The sequence below is a fragment of the Scyliorhinus canicula genome, chromosome 7 (assembly GCF_902713615.1).
Source record: "Scyliorhinus canicula chromosome 7, sScyCan1.1, whole genome shotgun sequence".
Lineage (NCBI taxonomy): Eukaryota > Metazoa > Chordata > Chondrichthyes > Carcharhiniformes > Scyliorhinidae > Scyliorhinus > Scyliorhinus canicula.
In genome coordinates this window covers 198,066,574-198,091,258 of record NC_052152.1, presented here as the reverse complement: position 1 = coordinate 198,091,258, position 24,685 = coordinate 198,066,574, and the positions used below count along the sequence as shown (strand labels likewise).

The 24,685-nt window shown below is 49.6% G+C and overlaps 1 protein-coding gene across 1 annotated transcript in view; it reads right to left on the bottom strand.

The window, feature by feature from the left end:
* LOC119969162 (N-terminal EF-hand calcium-binding protein 1-like) overlaps positions 1-24,685 on the bottom strand; it is a gene marked incomplete at its 5' end in the record, with an annotated part of 108,605 nt that overhangs the window by 66,519 nt on the left and 17,401 nt on the right. The window contains one exon of the mRNA XM_038802389.1: positions 22,974-23,071. Within this exon, the coding sequence (XP_038658317.1) occupies positions 22,974-23,071 (98 nt within the window). The remainder of the gene's footprint in view (positions 1-22,973; positions 23,072-24,685) is intronic.

The following is a 24,685-nucleotide window of genomic DNA, read 5'->3' as shown; positions in this document are numbered from 1 at the left end:
GACCTACCCAGAGGGAGGAGGAGAGAATGGGGCCCATCCCGGGACCTCCCGCAGACGCTGGAGCACTGCGACCCTTTTAAATCCCTTGCATCTGACACTGGCGCATCTGCCGGGCAGTGAACAGGACAAGCTGACGCCCGAAAGTAGGCCAGGCCCGTCCAGGCCAAGGCCTTCCAGAGGACGGCTGCCAACAGCATCACAGAGCAGAGAGCAAGACAGGCTGCCTTCACTCCTGATGTGCAATCTGGAGGAACACCTAGAAGGAGCAGGAGGCCACGAAAGATCAGAACATTAGATAGCACATAGGTTGGCACGGGCGTAGTTGAACATAGTGAGTCGGGGAAGGGCAGCCAATCAGTAAAGATGCAGCATTAGAAACTCTTCCACCGCCAGTCCAATCTGCCTCTCACTGTTGTCCCACGGGTGAGAAGGTTTGGCTGGGGCAGGGTTATGGGCTGTGATGGTTTGGGGGGCAGGCACGCGATGGGGTGATGGTGAGGATGGAGATCAGGGTGCATCGGACCCATGAACGTCCCATCTACCCTCAGCGAGAAGTGGCAGGCCATGGGAGCCGCAATGTGAGGCTGCCCAGTGTGACGGCACCCCCAGTCTGAGCCCCAAGCTTATTCCATCTCTTCATCCCACCCCCAGAATAATGTTGCCCCTGAGAAGGAGAGCCCATTGTACAACCAGCGGGTCACCTGGACAAACAGTGGCATGGTATCCAAAAGACAGGTGTCAGACTTTGTCAGATAATGAGGAACAGCAGAACTCGCCTCACAGCGAGTCGTCATCACCTTCTCTCCCGCAGAAAAGACCCACTGATACTCCCTGCCAGGGCCAACACTCCCTGGGGATGCTGTTCGGAGCCTCGGAGGGGTGAGTGGGGGCTGTAGTCTTGGGACGGGGTGAACGGCTAAGGGGAAGATGGGCTGAAAGGCAAAGGGGAAAGATATTGGGGTAGGGCTATGGGACAGAAGGGACTGAGAGCAAGGGTTGGGTGGAGGAACCGATGGAGCTGCCGGTATTTTAGCCTCTTGTCGACAAATCGGGAGCTGGTCAGGGTCTGCCTGGTTCGATGGCCCTGAAGGACTGTTGAGCCAGTTCCGGCTTTTCCTGCACACAATCCTTGTCCGATGAGGCCTCCCATTCTTCCCCCTCCTCCAGCATGTCACCCTGTGATGTTGTGTAGGATGCAATAGGCCACCACAATGCAAGCGACCTTCGGAGGGCTGTATTGGAGGAAACCACCAGAGCGGTGCAGGCGGCAGAAGTGTATATTTAGGAGGCCGATGTACCGCTCGGTGACGATCCTGGTTATTGAGTGAGCATCATTATAACGCCTCTCCACCTTGCGCTGGGTCATCAGCAATGACCTCAGCAGGTAACCCTTGTCACCCATGAGCCAACCCCTCACCTGAGGGAGCACCTCAAACATTCTGGGAATATCTGAGTGCACCAGGATGTATGCGTCGTTCACGCTGCCTGGGTGTAGGGCACAGCCGTGCATGAGGTGCAGCTGGTGATCACACACCAAGTGCACGTTTATTCCTGTTAATGAAGGTTAGCCCCAGGCTGGTGCTCTGAGGGTGCCATGCGTGCCATCAGTAACTCCCAGGACATGGGGCCTACCAATGAAGGCAGCAAACCCAGCAGCCCGGGCATCTGGTGGACCTGGTCCCAGTTAAACATGGTGGTTAGCACAAATGCTTCACAGCTCCAGGGTCCCAGGTTCGATTCCCGGCTGGGTCACTGTCTGTGTGGAGTCTGCACGTCCTCCCCGTGTGTGCGTGGGTTTCCTCCGGGTGCTCCGGTTTCCTCCCACAGTCCAAAGATGTGCGGGTTAGGTGGATTGGCCATGCTAAATTGCCCCTAGTGTCCTAATAAAAGTAAGGTTAAGGGGGGGGGGTTGTTGGGTTACGGGTATAGGGTGGATACGTGGGTTTGAGTAGGGTGATCATTGCTCGGCACAACATCGAGGGCCGAAGGGCCTGTTCTGTGCTGTACTGTTCTATTCTATATAAATGTTTTTGCCCGGACCCAAAGGGAATCCATCACATCTCGGACGCACCCATGTGTAGGCGTTTGTGAGACCTCGCACAGGTCCCAGCTTGAGTCCTGGAACGAGCCAGAGGCGTAGAGGTTGAGGGCAACCGCATGGTCTCCTTGGTGAGATGGAGTCGATGGCAGCACACGCGGTCCGGCAACTCCTCGAGGGCCAAGGTGGAAAGGTGGCCCGATCTGACGACGCCTTTGTACCACCTCCTCCGCCTGGCGGCCGGCCGGCACGTGAGCCGCCCAGACTGGCCCAGGCTGTTCTACTGTGGAAGATCCTCCCTGGGCTAGGCACTCTCGCCACCATGTGCTCTCCCCCTCCACCCCCACCCCCCCAACCTCTGACCCCTCCTAGAACACGTGACATTGCAGCCCGAGCTCCATCAGGAACTTGCATTTGCAAAATGGATGTGCAAAACCTTTATCCTCACCACCCATCCCTGACAAATGGGGTACTGGAGGCTGCCACAATAGGTTGATGCGATGGGATCTCTGGCCCCTCTCCTGGTTCTGCCAGTGGGATCGACTGTGGGCGCCCTCTTTGAGAGGGCATTGCGCCTTCCCACCAGAATGGTGGCAGCTTGTTGTGTGGTGGCGACGTTGGTACTGAGCAGACAAGCAGCTCTATGCTAAGAGCCTGATGTGCCAACGTGTCTTATTGATGGGAGTCACTGCGGGATGCGCACCTTTACTGGGAGCTTGGCTGCAGTGTGAGGTGGAGGCTGGGTTTTAACATAGAGGTTGTGAGAGGGGGCTGGTCAGGTTTCCTGAGTGAGCCCGGGATCCACACACTCAACGGGGCGCAGTTGACTTGCCGGACCTGAAGGCATCGTCTGATCCTTAGAAGTGGCTTAGCTGTCAGCCCCCAAGAGGCTGGGAGGGGTGGAGCGTAATTGGGGGTTGGGGGTGGGGGGGGGTGGGGGGGGGGGGGGGGGGGGGGGTAGAGATTCGGGCTTCCAGCCTGTTAAATGCGTTCAAAGGGATATGAATCAGCTGTTTCCATATTCCCGCCGGCGTGGCGTGGGAAGTGGCAGGACGGGAGCAGAGGCTGGGGACGGGCATTACAGCCATTCAGAAAATGCTCCGTCTAAATGGTCATTTGAGCGACGGCGCCTCCAGAGATGCAGCGCTCCCTCCACAATGGGAGAGTAGGCCCAGCTTTTGTGCGCGGGGTCTCTGGAGTGAGATTTAAACCCACAATCAGAGGGACTCAGAGGCAGGAATGGGCACCATCGAGACACTAAGCCAATGATCTCATTCAGCGGTCAGTTTGCTTACATTCCTGTGGCGAGCTCCAATGAGATTATTTTACAGGGCAATGCATCATCTCAGTAGGACATCACTGGGTACCTGAAGCCAATCTAGGCCCCACGATTACTTCCACACACAGCTGTGTGTCATAATATACATCCAGGTATATGATGGTGCACAGACAGGCAGTGATTGACACACAGGATGACCAGTGAGCACACAACACAGCAGCCAATCACCAGACAGGAACGGCCACTACAAAGCCAGAGGGAACTAGTTTTCCCGCTCTCTCGGGATCCAGCCTCTGAGACAGTCAGAGCTCGTGAGCAGCAACTAGAACATACACCATGTGGTAGTAAGTTAGTCTGGTCAGGTTAGCCTCAGGTCTCCGGTCAAGTCAGCATAGTGTCACCCCAGTTAGAACATAGAACATAGAACAGTACAGGCCCTTCGGCCCTCGATGTTGTGCCGAGCAATGATCACCCTACTCAAACCCACGTATCCACCCTATACCCGTAACCCAACAACTCCCCCCCCTTAACCTTACTATTAGGACACTACGGACAATTTAGCATGGCCAATCCACCTAACCCGCACATCTTTGGACTGTGGGAGGAAACCGGAGCACCCGGAGGAAACCCACGCACACACGGGGAGGACGTGCAGACTCCGCACAGACAGTGACCCAGCCGGGAATCGAACCTGGGATCCTGCAGCTGTGAAGCATTTATGCTAACCACCATGCTACCGTGCTGCCGTTAAAGCTAACCACCATGCTACAGTTAAAGCATGTATTATAGTTAAGTGTTCAATAAAATCGAGTTGCATTTCTTCAAGTGTTGGAAGCCTGTCTCTCTCACCACTGCAGTAAACGCAGTAGACCCAGCTGACCCAACACATCACTGTGTAGAAATACAAATGAAAACAAACCTAGACGAACCCATTTAAAAATACCGTGAGCCACTGCAAATCATCATCAAGATTTTACAATTTGGTCAATCTAATTTAAATTGAACACTCTCCAACAACTCTATCAGTAATGGCACTAAAGTGATTTCCCACAGCACAGAGTTCAAATTGTATCCAATTTCACATGTTCAAAAAGATATGAATTTAAAACAATTATCATGCCCCTCGGAGTGAACTGCAGAAATATGTTCTGCTCTTTTCACTGGGTGAGGCCAACACACTAACAGACCTGAGGTAGTCTCAGGATTCATTTCCATTTGTACACAAACAAGGGGCGGCGCCGGAGTGAAAACCCGGGCTAGGAGCGGCGCCGCGTCATTTACGTGCCACGTAAAAGCGGCGCCGCGTAAATTACGCGGCCAGCGCCAACCCGCGCATGCGCGGTTGCCATCCTCCTCGCGGGCACCCCGCAAGAAATGGAGGAGTGATCTTGCGGGGCGGCGGAGGAAAGGAGTGCATCCTTCAGAGGTGGGCACTGATCGCGGGCAAGACCCCTTTTGAGCGCCCCCCCGGTGCTCGATCCTCCCCCTCCCCACAGTCCGCCCCCGCAGCGTTTGCGCGCTGTTCACGCCGGCAGCGACCAGGTGTGGTCGGCGCCGGCGTGAACACATCCTATCGGGCAGGCCGTTCGGCCCATCCGGGCCGGAGAATCGCCGCTCGCCCGTTACAAACGCCGAGCAGTGATTCTCCGAGCAGTCTGCCGTAAATCTCGGCGTGCCGTTTTGGGGGGGGTGGGAGAATCGCGTGCGGGTGCCGGGGTGGCGTGGCGGGACTCTCCCGGCACCCCCGCGATTCTCCCACCCGGCATTGGGGGGGGGGGGGGGGGGGGGGGGTGCCACCACCCCTATTGTAATCTCTCCTGTCTTCCACACTATGACAGACATTCTCTTTTCATGACACAGTAGCACAGTGGGTAGCACTGTTTCTTTTTACTGGGGTAGCTAAGATCCCCTCCTATTTTTTAAAATATTTCGAATAGCCAATTATTTTTCTTTTTCCAATTAAGGGCCAATTTAGTGTGGCCAGTCCACCTAACCTGCACATCTTTGGGTTGTGGGGGTGAAACCCACGCAGACATGGGGAGAATGTGTAAACTCCACACGGACAGTGACCCAGGGCTGGGATTTGAACCCGGGTCCTCAGCGCCACAGTCCCAGTGCTAACCACTGCGCCACATGCTGCCCCGTGGGTAGCACTGTTGCTTCACAGCCCCAGGGTCCCAGGTTCAATTCCCGCTTGGGTCACTGTCTGTGTGGAGTCTGCACGTTCTCCCTGTGTCTGCTTGGGTTCCTCTGGGTGCTCTGGTTTCCTCCCACAAGTCCTAAAAGACGTGCTTGTTAGGCAATTTGGACATTCTGAATTCTCCCTCAGTGTACCCGAACAGGAGCCGGAGTGTGGCGACTAGGGGATTTTCACAGTAACTGCATTGCGGTGTTAATGTAAGCCTACTTGTGACACTAATGAAGATTATTGTAAGCCTACTTGTGACACTAATGCAGATTATTATTATTTTTTCTTTCCCCCCTTTCCTTCAATCCACTGGCTCCACACTTGCTTAAAGCCTATCCCTTCCCTAACTTCTTCTAGTTCTGATTAAAGGTCATCGATCCAAAACGGACGTGATTTGGGACCGGAAATTCCCATCCAAAGTCAACGGGCCTTTTACTGGTCCGTCAAATTATCCGTCCCTCGCACGATGATTTCCACAGTGGCTGGGGCCGGGAAATGTCGGCAGTTAAACCATGTTTCTCTCTCTGGAAGGACTGTACCATGAGGCGGCCATTTGGCCTGATGCCGGGGACCCCCGAAGCCTCCGGGGAAATTCAGCACCGGGAGCAGGAAAAGGCCAAAATGGTCCTTTAGTTAAACTTAAAAGCAAGGACATGCGTGTGAAGGAAATTGGAGCTACTAAAGGATTGAATGTGACAAAGCCTCCAACGTAATCTTGGTAACTACCATGAGCAAATATTAGGGCTCATGTACATATAAATTACCCTTCAAGTGTTTACATAGACATAGAACAGTACAGCACAGAACAGGCCCTTCGGCCCTCGATGTTGTGCCGAGCAATGATCACCCTACTTAAACCCACGTAACCCGTATACCCGTAACCCAACAAACCCCCCATTAACCTTACACTACGGGCAATTTAGCATGGCCAATCCACCTAACCCGCACATCTTTGGACTGTGGGAGGAAACCGGAGCACCCGGAGGAAACCCACGCACACACGGGGAGGACGTGCAGACTCCACACAGACAGTGACCCAGCCGGGAATCGAACCTGGGACCCTGGAGCTGTGAAGCATTGATGCTAACCACCATGCTACCGTGAGGCCCAATGTTTAAACGCATTAATATTGCAAACAGGCCAGATGGAGTCAGCAGCAGACCTTCCCTGAAATGAAAATCACTTATTGTCACGAGTAGGCTTCAAAGAAGTTACTGTGAAAAGCCCCTAGTCGCCACATTCCGGCGCCCGTCCAGGGAGGCTGGTACGGGAATCGAACCGTACTGCTGGCCTGCTTGGTAAGCCAGCGATTTAGCCTGGTGACCCAGTTGAGTTATATACAACATCCTTTCTGGTTCCAGCCCACACATTACAAAATGAAAATGTCACAAGTTGCCATGAACAGATTTAAACGCACAGCCTATTGGTTTCTGGGCTACTTGTCATCGTCACTACACTACTGCAGCCAGAAACAGCAGTAAGATAATGAGCAGTAATCCGGTTTTGGTTACTGGGCTGGCTGAGGGATAAATATTAGCAGGAAACCAGGGAGAACTCTCCCGCTCATTTTTGAACTGCGCTGTGGGGTTTTTATATCTGCTGGAGAAGGCAATCTGTCCAATATCTCATCTGATTTTTTGCAGAACTCCCTCAGTATCACACTGAATACAAATGATAACTGATGGCTGGAGAGTTACTTGAACAAAAGGCTTCTACATCACCATGAGTTCAAGATCATTTTCGGCTGTTCAATTTGTCCTAATCCAGGTAAATGCAGACACTGATAGAGTAAATTCAAATGCACTCAAAGATGTGTGGCAGAAATTCAATACACAATCAAAGGGTAAATTCAGGATCTCAAAGCTTTACTTCATTTATATTTATATCGATTGACCAAAACTATTGAATGGACAGTGACTGAGCCAAACTGCTCACTAAATAGAACAAATAGTGTTCCTTTAATCTGTATGGGCCGATTAATTTTTCCTTAAATTTAGAGTATCCAATTCTTTTTTTCCCAATTAAGGGGCAATTTAGCATGGCCAATCCACCCACCCTGCACATCTTTGGGTTGTGGGGGCCATAACCCACGCAAACACGGGGAGAATGTGCAAACTCCACACAGACAGTGACCCAGAGCCAGGATCGAACCTGGAACCTTGGTGCCGTGAGGCACTAGTGCTAACCACTGCGCCACCGTGCTGCCCCCAAAATATTCAACTGTTGAAGAGCAGTCATTAAGACTAATCGCTTTGCCAATGAGACTCTGAATTATTTTCCAATCATGAGCTAATGAAGTCACCTTTGGAAGACATGGGCAATTTATTTTGGAAATCCCCCATGCAGTTGGAGTAGGAAGATGACAAGTCAACACTTTGTCTGCTTTAAGCACATGTTCTGTCAGCAGAACTGAGGACAAGCACCTTTGGGAGAAGACCTAACTGGGGTCCCTCCAGCCTCCTTTTTTCTCCAACCCACCTGGTAAACTTTGAGTCAACACCATAATCCCAGCCAAGCTCATATCCAAGCTCCAAAACCTAGGACCTGGCTCCTCCCTCTGCAACTGGATTCTCGACATCCTGACCCATAGGCCACAATCAGTAAGAATAAACAACAACACCTCCTCCACAATAGACCTCAATACCGGGGCCCCAGGGGCAGCACGGTGGCCTAGTGGTTAGCACAACCGCCTCACGGCGCTGAGGTCCCAGGTTCGATCCCGGCTCTGGGTCACTGTCCGTGTGGAGTTTGCACATTCTCCCCGTGTCTGCGTGGGTTTCGCCCCCACAACCCAAAAATGTGCAGAGTAGGTGGATTGGCCACGCTAAATTGCCCCTTAATTAGAAAAAATAATTGGCTAATCTAAATTTAAAAAAAAAAATACCGGGGCCCCACAAGGCTGCGTACTTAGCCCCCCCTACTATACTCTCTGTACACACACAACTGCGCGGCAAAATTTGGCTCCAACTCCGTCTACAAGTTTGATGATGAAACGACCGTAGTCAGTCGGATCTCAAACAACGATAAGTTAGAATACAGGAGGGAGATAAAGAACCTAGTGGAGTGGTAAAACGACAACAATCTCTCCCTCAATGTCAGCAAAACTAAAGAGCTGGTCATTGACTTCAGGAAGCAAAGTACTGTACACACCCTGTCAGCACAACGGGGCTGAGGTGGAGATGGTGAACAGCTTCAAATTCCTAGGAGTGCACATCACCAAAAATCTGTCCTGGTCCACCCACGTCGACGCTACGACCAAGAAAGCACAACAGCGCCTATACTTTCTCAAGAAACTAAGGAAATTCAGCATGTCCACATTGATTCTTCCCAACTTTTACAGATGCACCATAGAAAGCATCCTGTCTGGCTGCATCACAGCCTGGTATGGCAACTGCTCAGCCCAAGACTGCAAGAAACTTCAGAGAGTCATGAACACAGCCCAGTCCAACACAGGAACCCACCTCTCATCAATTGCCTCTATTCACACCTCCCGCTGCCTTGGCAAAGTGGACAGCATAATCAAAGACCCCTCCCACCCGGCTTACTCACTGTTCCAACTTCTTCCATCGGGCAGGAGATACAAAAGTCTGAGAACACACACGAACAGATTCAAAAACAGCTTCTTCCCCACTGTCACCAGACTCCAAACTGACCCTCTTATGGACTGAACTGACCTCTTCACACATCTTCTCTACTGAGTCGTACTACACTCCTGTATGCTTCACCCGATGCCTGTGTCTCTGTATTTACATGATGTATTTTATGTTTGCCTTATTGTGTATTTTCTTTTCATGTACGAAATGATCTGTCTGAGCTGCTTGAAGAACAATATTTTTCACGTGACAATAAACTAATCCAATCCAATCCTGTTTACTGACTATGCTCATCCAGGGGAGCCCTGGTGCAGACAGAGATTTCTTACAGGAATCCAGCCCAACACAATCATCTCCCAAAGGGCAACCAACTCAGTCATCTACATCTTTAAGTCAGAGGCATCAAGACTATTGAATTCAGCCTGAATGGGGTGGCACAGTAGTATAGTGGTTAGCACTGTTGCTTCACAGCACCAGGGTCCCAGGTTCGATTCCCCGCTTGGGTCACTGTCTGTGCGGAGTCTGCACGTTCTTCCCGTGTCTGCGTGGCTTTCCTCCCACAGTCCCGAAAGACGTGTTGTTAGGTAATTTGGACATTCTGAATTCTCCCTCCGTGTACCCGAACAGGCGCTGGAATGTGACGATTAGGGGATTTTCACAGTAACTTCATTGCAGTGTTAATGTAAGCTCACTTGTGACAATAAAGATTATTATTATTGAAGCCAGTCAAGTCACCAAACTACAGACTCTTTTACTTCCTTTACAGAGTCTAATTTGGCCAACCTACCCTTCACCACTCTGTAATATGTATATGTGTATGTGGGAACTTCGGGTATATGTGTGTGTGTTGTAGGATCGGAATCCCCACACCCCAAACTGGTAAATGTATGGCGTATAAAACTTAAACCCATGGACACGTTGTGACCTCATGTTTTGTCCAACATAATACAGAAGTCAATAGGGCAGCACGGTGGCGCAGTGGGTTAGCCCTGCTGCCTCACGGTGCCGAGTTCCCAGGTTCGATGCCGGCTCTGGGTCACTGTCCGTGTGGAGTTTGCACATTCTCCCCGTGTTTGCGTGGGTTTCGCCCCCACAACACAAAGATGTGCAGGGTAGGTGGATTGAACACGCTAAATTGCCCCTTAATTGGACAAAAATGAATTGGGTACACAATACGGAAGTCAAGATGCAGCCAACAACACAGGGCTGAGCCACAAAGGGTTAATTGGCACATTTAGTGAAAGGCGGTGGCTCATCAAAAGGGTTTAGAAATTGACTGATTGCTGACATGGAACAATGGTACCAGGGAAATGCCCTTACCTACCATTGACAAACACAATTAAGAGACTGATTACCTGATACAATGGTACAAGGAACGCGCCATCGATATAATGCAGTCAAGAAATTGTAATGCAACAAAGACCTGCATCACAAGCAATGGTGCTGGAAACTGGCATTGCAACTATGACTGGGCCATTCAAACTTTAACTACCCATGGAGCCGATGCAGTTACTGCATTGTCTCAAAACAGCAGGAGAATTGGTTCAACAAAGTGAGGGCTGATCATATTCGTCTGCGACACAGTTTCTATGAATTGACTGTATTGTTTCAACCAGCGTGAGCTAATCATATTCGCCTGGACAGTGTGCAGAGTAAACTGAGGCTGGGATTCCCTCACCTTCCCGGGGCTTTGTTGAGACCAGCGGGGATGGGTCACCATTGGCTGCCAGGTGGATCTTCCCGTCCAGTCGGAGTCAATGGCATTTTGCACCACGGTGGGGGGGGGGGGGGGGGGGGGGGGTGTTGCCTTAGGCAAGGCCTCAGGTTCCCTCCCGGCCCCTACGGCACTGTGTCTGGAGGGCTGTCGGCCAATCAGATTGGCCAACAGGTCTCCAAGGTGGGACTTCCATCCAAATGCACATCCCCCATCCTGCAAATTCAGGCCCAGGATAACAAACATTCAGATTAAACCAAAGCTATGATTAGAAAACAATTTAAAAACAAACAATGGCTTCCCAAACTCTTTGTGTTCTCAATATTCCATCCAAACCCACACTGATTCAATCTTTGAACTTTTTATATCGATGCCTGATAAATATTGCAAAAAGGGAGCGTGCTTTCGAATCAGGGCTGTTCATATCTGACAGGATCACATCTTAGAGTCTCATACTTTCCAATGCTGGCCTACAATGATGTGCGTGCTGATAGTGTCTGTATGACTTTGTGCACTCCTGGATGAGTAAGTGTGAAGCATCAACGTCAGGCCAGGCCCACATCAACATCAACAACACAAATCCTATCTACGCAGCAAAATTAAAGAGCTCGATTTTGCTGAGGGGGAGTATTATGTGGCATGCCTGGCTAGTTAGACATGTTCATGCAAGTTTAAATGTTGCAGGTTTTTGCACAAGAAATTGCTGAAAGTGCAAACTCAGAACGGGACAGGAGGGGTACATGGGCATCTGGCACATCTGTGAAAAATGGGACAAAGTGTACATCCTTAATCAATGAGATTAAAAGATTGCAAAATAATCAGAGGAGAGATTTAGAGGAGGGTGAGCTGGAGTGTGTTAATTCAGTGACGTATCGAGTATAAAAATAAAAATAAGGAAAGGATGGGGGGAGGGAGTTAAAGTTGACAGAAAGAAAAAATAAGAAACCAATGCAAAAATTCAAAGAGCTGAATTCAGCAGGTGAGTTGAGAGTCCTTTGGCATCAAGGAAGCATTTGACCAAATCGGCACCAAGGAGCCTTAACAAAATTGAAGTCAATGAGAAAAGCTCTCCACAAGTTGGAAAAATGGGCCGGGATTTTCTGCTCCTGTTTTCGGCAGGTGGGTTCGGTGACGGGCGTGGAAAATCTCACGAAATATCCAAATCGCGTTTCACGCCAACGTAACAGGTGAGGTAATTGTCCCCTCCCCCACCAGTGATGTACCACATTTCCCGACTTCCCGACATTCAACACCGGGAACAAAATGTCCATACATTAGCGTATCATTATCAGACTTCACGCCAGAATCATACTGACATCGCCATCCCCCACCCCCCCACTCTCGCATAAGAAAGTTTGTTCATGTCGGCAAGAGGGCAGAACGGCGTGAATCACGGCTGGTCTTCCAAGGCATGCGCCTGGCAGGCACACCATCCAGAGGAGCTCAGGTGAGTGCATCCCTCAGCGGGGAGAGGATCATGCTTGGGCATTACCTGAGCAGTGCCCCCTGGCGTGGCCTGGACACTTCCCTCAGGCATCGTTCCCTGGCACTGCCTGAGCACTGCCCAAGAACTGCCCATTAGCACTGAGCACTGCCCCAGCACTACCCAGGCACTGTCCGCTGGCATTGCCCCAGCATCGCACATTGGCACTGTCCCCTGCTGGGGTGATTCCCGAGGGCAGCGCCCAGGCAAGGTGGGGGAGCGGTGGTGGTTAGATGAATTCCAAGTGAACGTTTGTGCGCTGGGGCGGCCTTTAACCATGACACCCTGATCTTTGAAAAGCGAAGTTGCTGGCTGAAGATGGGGGTTGGGGGGGGGCCTCTACCCACCCCCTGCTGTTTTCTATGTCCCGGACAATACGGCGGAGAAAGCCGCCATTGGTGCCGACGGCTCCAACCCGCTTTTCACGCCATCTATTGGCCTTTGTCGAATTTCGGGACAATTCTGCCCATGGTTTTCGTGGTGTGTTACAGTTCCCTCCACTAAATTGGATTTACATTTCTAGTTCAGGCCTTGCCCAGTGTTTTTTATTACTGCTGCAATTCAGGAAAAGCAGAGCCAATTTGTGTTTGGCAAGTTCCGACCAACTGTAGTAACTGGATTGTCTGTTCCGAAAGAGGATCCTTGACCTGAAATATTTACTCTATCTTTTTTTTATTCGTTCATGGGATGGGCGTCGCTGGCTGGGCCAGCATTTATTGCCTATCCCTAATTGCCCTTGAGGGGGTGGGGGGAAGTTAAGAGTCAGCCACATATCTCCCTCTGCAGATGCTGTCAGACCTGCTGAACATTTCTAACATTTTCTGTTTTTACACCTGTTTTGAATGGTGGATGAGGGATAAATATTGGCCAAGACAGCAGTGAAAAAGCTTGTTTCCAAAATGGGACATTTCCTTCCAATCCTGAGAAGGTACACAAGACCTTGAATTAAAACTCATCCACACCAAAGTCGGCATGGCTTTGTTAAGGGGAGGTCACGTCTGACCAACTTGCTTGAATTTTTCGAAGAGGTGACCAGGTGTGTTGATGAGGGAAATGCATTTGACGTAGTCTACTTGAACTTTAGCAAGACTTTTGATAAGGTGCCACATGGGAGACTGATAACGAAGAACCCATGGGACCCAAGGAAATTTGGCAAATTGGATGCAAAATTGGCTGAACGGCAGGAATGAGAGGGTGATGGTCGAGGGGTGTTTTGCTGACTGGACGACTGTGTCCAGTCGGGATCCACAAGGATCAGTGTTGGGGCCCGCGTTGTTTGTGGTTCATATAAATGATTTAGATCTGAATGCGGGTGTCTGTGTGGAGTTTGCACATCTCCCCGTGTTTGCGTGGATTTCAAGCCGACAACCTAAAGATGTGCAGCGTAGGTGGATTGGCCACGCTAAATTGCCCCTTAATTGGAAAAATAAATGGGGTATTCTAAAAAAAAATTTAAAAGAATGCAGTAAGGTTGATCAGTATCTTTGCAGATGATATGAAAATTGGTAAGGTGGTAAAGAGTGAGCAGGATAGCCTTTGATTACAGGAGGATATAGACGGGCTGGTCAGATGGGTTGATCAGTGGCAGATGGAATCCAATTCGGATAAGTGTGAGGTGATGCACTTGGGCAGGACAAACAAGGCAAGGGGAATACATGATAAACGGCAGGTCCCTGGGAGGTACCGAGGATCAGAGGGATCTTGGTGTGAATGTACACCGGTCCCTTAAGGTAGCCGAGCGTGAGGGCAGCACAGTGGCGCAGTGCTGGCACTGCAGTCTCACGGCACCATGATCCCAGATTCGATCCCGGCTCTGGGTCACTGTCTGTGTGGAGTTTGCACATTCTTCCCGTGTCTGCGTGGGTTTCACCCCCACAACCCAAAGATGTGCAGGGTAGGTGGATTGAACACACTAAATTGCCCCTTAATTGGAAAACATTAATTGGGTACGCTAAATTTATATTTTTAAAAAAGATAGCAGAGCAGGTGGATACAGTGGTTAAGAAGCATAGGGTACACTTGCATTTATTAGCCAACGCATATAGTTCAAGAGCAGGGAGGTTATGCTGGAACTGTATAACATGTTAGTTAGGCCACAGCTAGAGTACTGTGTGCGGTTCTGGAATCCACAGTATAGGAGGGATGTGATAGCATTGGAAAGGGTGCAGAGGACATTTACCAGGATGTTGTCTGAGGAGTTTTAATTGGATAGACTGGGGTTGTTTTCCTTGAAGCAGAGGAGACTGAGGAGGGACGTGATTGTGATGTATAAAATTATGATGGGCATAGATAGAGTAGACAGGAAGAAACTTTTCCTCTTGGTGGAGGGGTCAATAACCAGGGGGCAGAGATTTAAGGTAAGGGCCAGGAGGTTTAGAAGGGATGTGAGAAAAAACCTTTTTACCCAGAAGGTGGTGGGAGTGTGGAACTTGCTGCCTGAAAGGGTGATAGAGGCAGAGACACTCATAACATTTAAGAAGTATTTAGATGTAAACTTGCATACAAGGCTATGGGCCAAGTGCTGGGAAATGGGATTAGAATGGTTAGGTTTTTGATGGGCACAGAGGCGATGGGCTGAAGGGCCTTTTCTGCACTGGATGACTGTGCTGTCTGACTCTATGACCACACTCTCCATACCAGCATTGGACTGTTGGCCTGGTTTGCATGCTCAAAGAAATGCAGAGACTGCAAAATTGTGGCACTTTATTATATGAAAGATTGAACAGGTTGGAGCTATTTTCTGTGGAGCAGAGCAGCTGTGAGCTGACAGGGGCCTCAAAGTTTAAGTAAGGGATTGCTGAGGTAAAGACAGAGATGTTTTTGCTTGAGTGCGGGAGCAGAACTAAGGGCCATAAATATGCGATAGTTCTCCAGAAATCCAATAGGGGATTCAGGAGAAGCTTATTTACCGAGAGAGTGGTTAAAATGTGGAGGTTGCTGTCAGATGGAGTACTTCAGTCAAATAGCACAGATGCGTTCAAGGGGAAGCTAAATAAGCACTCGAGGGAGAAAGCAATAGAAGGATATTTTGATTGGGTTCTAAGAAGAGGGGTGGAAAGTGGTATTTTTTGGGGTGAAGGGTCTGTTTCTGTGCTGTAATACTTGGTAATTAGCTTGCAGTAATAATATCTGGAAAATCTTTTGACCCTATTTTTCAGCCCCTCTGGTTAAATTCAATACCCTGGCAGCACGGTGGCGCAGTGGGTTAGCACTGCGGCTTCATGGCGCCAAGGTCCCAGGTTCGATCCCGGCTCTGGGTCACTGTCCGTGTGGAGTTTGCACATTCTCCCCGTGTTTGCGTCGGTTTCGCCCCCACAACCCAAAAGATGCGCAAGCGAGGTGGATTGGCCATGCTAAATTGCCCCTTAATTGGAAAAAAATGAATTGGGTACTCTAAAAAAAATTTTAATTTGATATCCTGATACACATTGGCAGACGTCCATTCGATCATTCTTTACCCAAAAGAAAAATGGCTACAATATGACGAGCAACTTTTAAAAAAATAAATTTAGAGTACCCAATAATTATTTTTTCCAATTAAGGGGCAATTTAGCGTGGCCAATCCTACCCTGCACATCTTTGGGTTGTGGGGGTGAAACCCACGCAAACACGGGGAGAATGTGCAAACTCCACACGGACAGTGACGCAACGAACAGCTTAATGGACACATTGTGATCTTCGAGTAGCTTAACCATAATATGCGCACGTGAATCCTGAGACTCTACGGTCAACACAGACCAGGCACACATACAAAAAAGAAACAAAGACTTGGGTTTATATACAGCTCATCACAGCCATTAGATGTCTCAAATGAAGTATCTTTTTGTTTTAAAGGTAGGAAGTGCGGCAGCTAACTTCAGCACAGCGAGCTCCCACCCACAGCAATGTGATAAAGACCAGAAAGTCTGTCATTGTGACGATGGCCGTGGGTTAAATATTGGCCAGGACACCGGGGCTAACTTCCCTGCTCTTCTTTCAAATGGGATCTTTGACACCCCCCCAAGCTGGGTTAAACACCTCACAGGAAGGCCTGGGCCTCCAATCTACTCCCTCGGCTCTGCGCTGGAGTGTCGGCCTTGATTTTTGGCGCTAGAGCCCTGGAATCGTGGGACTTGAACTTCGAACCTAGCGATTCAGAGTCATGCATTGTACCAATGGCCAACAGCCATAAACAGGAGTGTGGAGCTGAACTCATTGCAGAATTCTAAGGAAAATGCTCATTAAAACTCTGCCATGGCCAAAGAGAAAAATTGAAAACTAAATTTATGTCCAGTGGGTCCAGATGAGGTTCACAAGAATGATCCCCGGAATGAAGGACCTGTCATAGGAGGAGCGGTTGAGATCTCTGGGTCTGTACTTGATGGACGTTAAAAGGATGAGGGGGAATCTCATTGAAACTTACAGGATACTGTGAGGCCTGGATAGAGTGGACATGGAGGGGATGTTTCCACTGGTAGGGGAGACTAGAACCCAGAAGCACAACCTCAGACTGAAGGGACGATCCTTTAAAACAGAGATGAGGAGGAATTTCTTCAGCCAGAGGGTGGTGAATCTGTGGAACTCTTTGCCGCAGAAGGCTGTGGAGGCCAAATCACTGAGTGTCTTTAAGACAGAGATAGATAGGTTCTTGATTGTTAAGAAGGTCAGGCGTTTTGGGGAGAAGGCAAGAGATTAAAAACAAAGGGAAGCACGGTGGCGCAGTGAGTAGCACTGCTGCCTCACGGCGAGAGGTCCCAGGTTCGATCCCGGCTCTGGGTCACTGTCCGTGTGGAGTTTGCACATTCTCCCCGTGTTTGCGTGGGTTCCGCCCCCACAACCCAAAAAGGTGCAAGCTAGGTGGATTGGCCACTCTAAATTGCCCCTTAATTGGAAAAATGATTGGGTACACTAAATTTATAAAAAAAAAGAGATTAAAAACATATCAGCCATGATCGGTAGACGGAGCAGGCTCGATGGGCCGAATGGCCTCGCTATGCTCCTATATCTTATGGTCGTATGGTCCTGAAAACCTGCTCCTGGTGTAGGTCGAGAACAGAGGGACAGGAATAGGCTGCTCGGCTCGCCAAACCTATTCTGTCGTTGGCATCATCGCTGATCTGTACCTGAATTCCATCTACCTGTCTTAGTTTCGTAACGCTTCCCTAGCAAAGATGCATCAATCTCAGGGAGGAATCTTGTTTTTCTCTTTTTTTTAAATGCAGAGTACCCAATTCATTTTTTCCAATTCAGGGGCAATTTAGCCTGGCTAATCCACCTACCCTGCACATCTTTGGGTTGTGGAGGCGAAACCCATGCAAACACGGGGAGAATGTGCAAACTCTACACGGACAGTGACCCAGAGCCGGGACCGAACCTGGGACCTCGGCGCCATGAGACTGCAGTGCTACCACTGTGCCACCGTGCCGCCCTCATGGCGGAATCTTGAGGTCTGAAGTCTACGTTCGGTGGTAGTTGCGGAATTCGGGGTGGCTTCCCGGTGTGTGGCGGGGCAACCTGTAGCCCTATAGCTTTTCGGGAGAGCGTGTTTCAGAGTTTATAGATTCATAGAATCAGTACAGTGCAGAAGGAGGTCATTCAACCCATCGAGTCTGCACCGACCTTCTGAAAGAACACCCCACCTAGACACATGCCACCCACCCTATCGCTGTAACCCAGTAACCCCACTTAACCTATGGACACTAAGGGAACTTTATCATGGACAATCCACCTAATCTGCACATCTTTGGACTGTGGGAGGAAACCGGAGCACCCGGAGGAAACCCACGCACACACGGGGAGAACGTGCAGACTCCGCACAGACAGTCATCCGACCCTGGAATTCCAGCGACACGTTGTGTGCAGGAATGCTGCCTGTGTCACCTCTGAATTGGCGGGCTCTAACTTTAAGAACAGACTGGTTGGTTTTAGGGAAGGGAGCGGAGGGAGGAATTGAGAGTGATTTTAAAAGCAGGGCAGCAAAAATAAGTTAAATAAAATCAAGAGGGGCTCAGGGTTGAAATCTATTATTTACAGCATTTCAACTCACATTAAAAATGCAAGGCAGAAGGATTAAAGTAGGGAGTCCATTTATCACAATGCAATAGTGTGTTTGTCTCAGTTGGCAGAGATCGGCACTTACAGTGATTACAGCCAAAGCACTTTCGACACTTGTGGATTTGAACACATATTCCTCTAAGGATTCATCAAACTGAGCATAAGACCGTGTGAGCCAATTCAAAGGCGACATGACCATGACCAAACTTAAGTGGGAGAATCCAGTAAGAAGGTTGTGCAGTGCTGGTCCGAGGCAACAGAAGAGCCCCCTACGTGCCTGCTTGGAGTCAGTGGACTGGTCCATATTTAAGGACTCAGCGACCAACCTAAACGAGTATGCCACCACTGTCACAGACTTATTAGCAAATGTGTAGACGACTTCGTGCCAAAGAAAGTAGTACGTACGTTCCCAAAGCGGAAACCATGGCTTAATCGGGAGATTGACTCCCTGAAGGCTAGGTCTGAAGCGTTCAAGTCAGGCGACCCTGACCTGTACAAGAAATCCAGGTATGACCTCCGCAAAGCCATCAGAGATGCCAAGAGACAATATCTCTCACACCTCTCCCCGATTAACTCAATGCATTCTATGCTCGGTTCGAGCAGGAAACTATCAAACCGCTGTCGACTGCCCCAGCAGCCCTGGACAATCCACACCCACCGTCACAGCTTCCAAAGTCAGATCGGCCTTCTTCAAAGTGAACCCTTGGAAGGCGACGGACCTGGACGGGTTCCGAGTCGTGCAGTCAGATCCGGCACAGGTCAGCTGGCAGATGTGTTCGCCGACATCTTCAACCTCTTCCTACTCCGTTCTGAGGTCCCCACCTGCATCAAGAAGACCATCATCATACCGGTGCCAAGGAAGAACCAGGCAACGTGCCTCAATGACCATCGTCCGGTGTCCTTGACATCGATCATAATGAAGTGCTTCGATAGGTTAGTCATGAGGCACATCAACATCCATAATCCCAGGATGCCTAGATCCACTGCAATCTGCATACAACCACAACCGGCCCACAACAGACGCCATCTCCCTGGCCTTGCACTCATCCCTGGAGCATCTCGAGAACAAGGACATCAGAGTCCTATTTATTGACTACAGCTCTGTATTCGACACCATAATCCCAGCCAAGCTTATATCAAAGCTCCAAAACCTCGGACTTCGATCCTCCCTCTGCAACTGGATCCTTGACTTCCTGACCCAAAGACCACAATCAGTAAAAATAAACAATACATCCTCCACGATAGTCCTCAATACCAGGACCCCGCAAGGCTGCATACTTAGCCCCCTATTATACTCCCTGTACACACATGACTGCGTGGCAAAATTTGACTCCAACTCCATCTACAGGTTTGCTGACGACACGGCCATAGTGTGTCAGATCTCAAATAACGACGAGTCAGAACACAGGAGGGAGATAGAGAACCTAGTGGAGTGGTGCAACAACAACAATCTCTCCCTCAATGTCATCAAAACTAAAGAGCTGGTCATTGACTTCAGGAAGCAAAGCACTGTACACACCCCTGTCTGCATCAACGGAGCCGAGGTGGAGATGGTTGACAGCTTCAAATTCCTAGGGGTTCACATCACCAACAATCTGTCCTGGTCCACCCACGTCGATGCTACGACCAAGAAAGCAGAACATCGCCTATACTTCCTCAGGAAACTGAGAAAATTTGGAATGTCCACATTAACTCTTACCAACTTTTACAGATGCACCATAGAAAGCATCCTGTCTGGCTGCATCACAGCCTGGTATGGCAACTGCTCGGCCCAAGACCGGAAGGAACTTCAGAGAGTCGTTAACACAGCCCAGTCCATCACACGAACCTGCCTCCCATCCATTGACTCTGTCTACACCTCCACATAATCAAAGACCCCTCCCACCCGGCTTACTCACTGTTCCAACTTCTTCCATCGGGCAGGAGATACAAAAGTCTGAGAACACGCACGAACAGACTCAAAAACAGCTTCTTCCCCGCTGTCACCAGACTCCTAAACGACCCTCTTATGGACTGATCTGAATGGTACTACACTCCTGTATGCTTCACCCGATGCCTGTGTCTATGTATTTACATTGTGTATTTTATGTTTGCCCCTTTTGTGTATTTTCTTTTCACGTACGGAATGATCGGTTGAGCTGCACGCAGAAAAATACTTTTGACTGTACCTCGGTATACGTGACAATAATCCAATCCAATCCATCATTACCTCTCTCACACCAATGGACAACCCCAGGCAATTGCCTGATCCAAAACTATAGTAATCTGCTACTCTGTTTAACGACATACCACTGCGGAGCATGAATAATGAAACATTGGATAGTTACTCTGGGACTTCCTGCCTAACCCGCCACCTCTACCGAGTCCTATACTTTGTTTTCTGCTGTCTAAGGATTGGACAGACTGTTGGTCCTCCGACCCCCTCGGAGGAACAGGATGTCCCGTCTCGCATTGGCGGCGTCGAGAAGCCTGGCCTTTTCGACATGCCCCAAGCGAGGAGCAGGTCGGCGCGCTGCCATGCTTGCGCGTTGACTGGAGTGAGTGGTGAGGGAGCGTTTAAAAGCAGCTTCATGGCGAATCAGACGGCGAGACAGCCATTAATGACGAGAATCTCGTGGGGGCTCATTTCCGGCATTAAGGGCCGTTAAATACAGCCCGCGATCTCGCCACCGCGGCCATCGGGAAACACCCCGCCAATCAGGCCCAAAATGACACTTAGGAATGTGTCTGTTAAATCGCGCCCCCCTCTGATTTATATCTGTCTTCCTCTTCTTTACTTTCTCTCACTGTCTCAGGCTATTGTCACATCTGCACTTTACCTTATTTTGTTATGTAAATTAAGCAGTATCTCGTTATCCAGCCCCCACAAGCCTCCAATTCCCGCCTCCTGTACACCCCCAATCTTCATCGCTCCACAATTGGCAGCTACCGCTTCAGCAAGTTCGGCACTGAGCTCAAGAATCCCTTTTCTAATTATCTCTGACCCCTCTCTTTAAGACATTCCTTAAAACTATTCTGACGATTGAAATATTAACTTTGTTTCTCTCTCCATGGATGCTGCCAGACCTGCTGAGTGTTTTCAGCATTTTCTGTTCATATTTCAGATTTCGAGTATCCCTATCCCTTTGCTTTTGGAATATATTTTGTTCAAGGTTTTGTTCACATGCCACACCGTTCATCACATTTAAGAATAAATTGTATAAGCCTCTGAAAAATAAAGGCATCAGTGGGTAAGGGGGAATTAGAGCAGATAAGGACAGGGATGGAAGATAATCTATGGTTCGCCTGACTGGACGCAGAATCAAAGGAGGAATCGGCAGGAATGCTGCGTTACAGGCACGGGCCGCACAGACATAATGGGGGAAAAAGCCTCCTCCTGTGTTGAAATTTCTATAATTTGGTGATGATGTCAATCGATGCAGAAAATCCCCAAAGTCTGACTCTCACAACAGAATGTGTAAATTTGTACCCAGAAGGAGAAGCTAAGATCACATGTGTTCTCCATCCATTTCTGGAGCAGCCAAAACGAGAGGAGATAAATAAAGGATATTCCAGAATTAATCCAATAAGAAATCGAGCAGGAGCTTCTTTACCCAGAGTATTGAGACAAAGTGGAACACGAGTGGGTTTTTGCAATGAATGGCATTGATGCATTCAAGAGGAAGCTAGATATATTAAAATATGAGAAAGAAATAAAAGATATACTGATAGAGTGAGATGACGTAAGGAGAGGTTTATGTAGAGCAGAATTGGGCGGGAGTCTTCGACCGCCCACCGGGTCGGAGAATCGCCCAGGGCCGGTGTCAATCCCTCCCCCGCTGTGTCCCGAATTCTCCAACACCCGGGATTCGGCAGGGGCGGGAATCGCGCCGAGCCAGTCGGCGGGCCCCACGCGACGATTTTCCGGCCCACGATGGGCCGAAGTCCCGCCGCTGACAAGCCTCTCCCGCCGGCGTGGATTAAACCACCTACCTGACCAGCGGGATTGGTGGCGCGGGTGGATGCCAGGGTCCTGTGGGGGGCGCGGGGTGATCCGACCCCAGGGGGTGCCCCCACGGTGGCCTGGCCCACGATCAGGGCCCACCGATCGGCGGGTGGGCCTGTGCCGTGGGGGGCACTCTTTTTCTTCCGCCTTCGCCATGGTCTTCACCATGGTGGAGGCGGAAGAGACCCCCTCCCCTGCGCATGCGCCGGTATGACGTCAGCAGCTGCTGACGCTCTGGTGCATGCGCGGACTTACACCAACCGGCGAAGTCCTTTCGGCCCCAGCTGGCGTGGCACCAAAGGCCGTTCACACCGGCCAGCGGAGTGGGGACCATTCCGGCACGGGCCTAGCCCCTCAATGTGAGGCCTTGGCCCCTAAAGGTGCGGAGAAATCTGCACCTTTGGGGCGGCCCGACGCCGGAATGGTTCACGCCACTCCAACACGCCGGGACCCCCCGCCCCACCGGGTAGGGGAGAATCCCGGCCCAGGTCTCCGAAAGCATTTTGGCTCAAAGACCTGTCTTTGTTTAATTAGACACTGGCCGCAACATAATATTTGAGTAGCAACCGAACGTTTGGCAAGTAAAAACCTTTGCAAAACATTTTAAACAGAGACAGTCTGTTTAACATTTGATTGTTCATTAGTCCGATTGTAATGTACCTTTTTGGTTTTGTCCATAGCCTTTAGTATGGAGATATTAAGTTGTTCCAGAGCAGACAGGACACTTTCATATTCCCCTAGATGTTCAGAAAAATACTCTAGAAAAAGAACAATAAAGAACAACAATTGTTAAGAAGGCAATTCATGACTGTCAGCAAAAATATATCCCAGTAAGGAGGAAAGAAGAGAGGGATAAAACAACCATGGTGATTCAAGGAAGTTAAGGAGAGTATTAAGTTGATAGAAAAAGCATATAAGGAAGCAAAGGTCAGTGAGAGCCTCGAAGATTGGGATAAATTCAGAATCTAGCAAAGGAGGATTAAAAAGATAATAAAGAGAGAGAAAATAAACTACGAAGGCAAACTAGCGAGGAATAGAAAACCTGACAATAAGAGCTTCTTTAAATATATAAAAAGGAAGAGAGAGGTCAAAATGAACATAGGCCCCTTAGAAAATTAATCTGGGGAGGTAGTTCGGGGAACAACAAAATGGCACAGGAGTTAAAGAGGTATTTTGCATCAGTCTTTACAGTGGAAGATTCTTTGAAAATCCCATTAATACCAAAGAATAGGGGGGAGGAATTAAATACCATCACTAGAGGAGAAGTTACCTATGGAGTTAAAGGCAGATAGGTCCCCTGGCCCTGATGGTTTGGATCTAGGATCCAAAAAGAAGTAACTGCAGAGGTAGTGGGTATATTGGTTGTAATTTTCCAAAACTCCTTGGATTCTGGAGGATTGGAAAACTGCCAAAGTGACGCCCATATTCACAAAGGGAAGGAGGCAAAAGCTGTAACTATAATTCGATTTCCACATCTATTGTGGAAAATGTTGGAATCAATTATTAAGGAAGTAATAGCAGCACATTTGGAAAATCATAATCTAATCAAGCAGAGTCAGCCTTGCTTCATGAAAGGAAAATAAATCATGTCTGACTAATTTCATTTTTCGAGGAAGTCTGAACCGGAGTGGATAGAGGGGAACCGTTAGATGCGTTGGGCTGGATTCTACACTGTTGGGATTCTCCGTTTCACCGGCAGCCCGGGGATTTCCCGATGACGTGGGGCTGCCCGCAATGGGAAACCCCATTGGCCGGCTGGCGGGATGGAGAACCCCGGGGGCGGGCCGCACCAGGGGGCTGGATTCTCCGCCCCGCCACGTTTCTGTTCCATCCCGCCGGCGGGATTCTCCGTTACGCCAGCCGGTCAATAGGATTTCCCGTTGTGGGGCAGCCCCATGCCGTCGGGAAACCACCGGGCTGCCGGCAAAACGGAGAGTCACGCCGGCGGAGAATCCAGCCCCAGAAATCTGGTGTGGCGGGACGGAGAATCCCGGCCAATTAACTTCCAGGAGATGTTTGACAAGGTACCTCACAAAAGGTTAAATTATAAGATAAGAGCCGATGGTGTTGGTAGTATTTTGGCATGGATGGAGAATTGTCCAATAGGCAGGAAACAGTGAGTGGGGATCAGGGGTTCTTTTTCAGGTTGGCGTCCTGTAACCAGTGGGGTTCCACAGGGATCAGTGCTGGGACCGCAACGGTTTTAATTACTTGGAGGAAAGAAACAAATGTACTGGAGTCAAATTTGCAGACGGCACAAAAATAGGTGGAAAGGCAAGTTGCGCGAGGGATACAAACAGTTCGCTAAGAGATACGTTAAGGAAGTAGACTAAGAGTTGACAAGTGGAGTATAATGTGGGAAAATCAGGAAT